Here is a 1241-nt window from a genome sequence, read left to right on the forward strand (position 1 = left end):
TAAATCTGGCAATGTGTTAAAGGTTAAAGAGAATGAGTGCTATGTGATTTTGTTTGTTTGTTTGTTTGGGGGTTGGGTATTGTTATGTCATGTACACAAAATATTTATTATGAAGGGCAGACTTATTTGTCACAAACTTTGAAGAGAGCTATAGTATCATGTATTAGATTAGAGTCTGTTAAGCCTTCATTCACATACATTTAAGGGTGTCGGTGATTAATTTTGTATTTGAGGCAAACTATTGTTTGAAGAGAGTTTGGTGCCTTTTCAAATTTGTTAAATACTAAGTATTAGCGTATAGATTTTTTTAATATCTTGTATTTAATTTCAAAATAATAAGTGTAATATTAAAGATATTTAGAACGTGAATTTGAAATACTGATGAATAACAATTTGAAGCAAGGTCAGAGCATTTATGGGCAATTTCTAAAACAAGTTTATAAATTTATGTGAACTGAATAATTTTAGTGCAAGCTGTGACAGTTACTTACATATAACTACAGCTGAGGGGAATGCATGCTTATATGAATCTTTAACCTCCTAAAAATTTAAACCAAAGGCACTATTTAAAGAAGAATTTATGAACGCTGTAACCTCTTCAGGAAATGAAATGACAGCAGCATTTCTTTCTCTTTTTTTTTTACTTTTCTAATCAGAAAGGGAAACATGGCAGTAAGAGCTACAGAGCATGTTTTTCTACATACGCACACTTACTCCTATGTAAAGGATAACCATTCAGTAGTCAACGTTTTTATCTAAGAAAATGCATAATACTTCCCTATTCAAAGGAGTGCCACTATGCACTTCTGCAAGTGTAGTTCAGTATAGAAATGTTCTATTCAGAAAACAATTTTATAACTAAATTCCTGTTATTTTACTGTAATTGTAACACAAACTCTAATTCTTGTCCTTTTGTTTCTCTAAGCCTGTAACACTCTGGACAGGAAAACAGGTTTTCAGCCTCATTCTCAAACCCAGTGATGACTGTCCTGTAAAAGCCAATCTGCGAACCAAGGGCAAACAGTATTGTGGCAAAGGGGAAGACCTGTGTTACAATGATTCTTGTGAGTGACATTTCTAAAGCTGTGTTTTGGAAGTCTTCAGAGAAATTGTAGCTATTGTTTTGCTATGTTTGTTGCTGTTGAGCTCACTGCAGGAGTTAAAACAGTATTTCACATAAGAGTTCTTGAAATGAAAACTAAAATTATGCTGGTTTTTTCTCAAAAGTTGACGTCCTGCTG

General features: G+C 33.0%; 1 protein-coding gene across 1 annotated transcript in view; it reads left to right on the forward strand.

The window, feature by feature from the left end:
- POLR3A (polymerase (RNA) III (DNA directed) polypeptide A, 155kDa) overlaps positions 1–1241 on the forward strand; it is a gene marked incomplete at its 3' end in the record, with an annotated part of 13140 nt that overhangs the window by 9781 nt on the left and 2118 nt on the right. Inside the window, exon 14 of the mRNA XM_010191649.1 lies at positions 926–1064. Within this exon, the coding sequence (XP_010189951.1) occupies positions 926–1064 (139 nt within the window). The remainder of the gene's footprint in view (positions 1–925; positions 1065–1241) is intronic.

The sequence above is a fragment of the Mesitornis unicolor genome, unplaced genomic scaffold, assembly GCF_000695765.1.
Source record: "Mesitornis unicolor isolate BGI_N332 unplaced genomic scaffold, ASM69576v1 scaffold48299, whole genome shotgun sequence".
NCBI lineage: Eukaryota > Metazoa > Chordata > Aves > Mesitornithiformes > Mesitornithidae > Mesitornis > Mesitornis unicolor.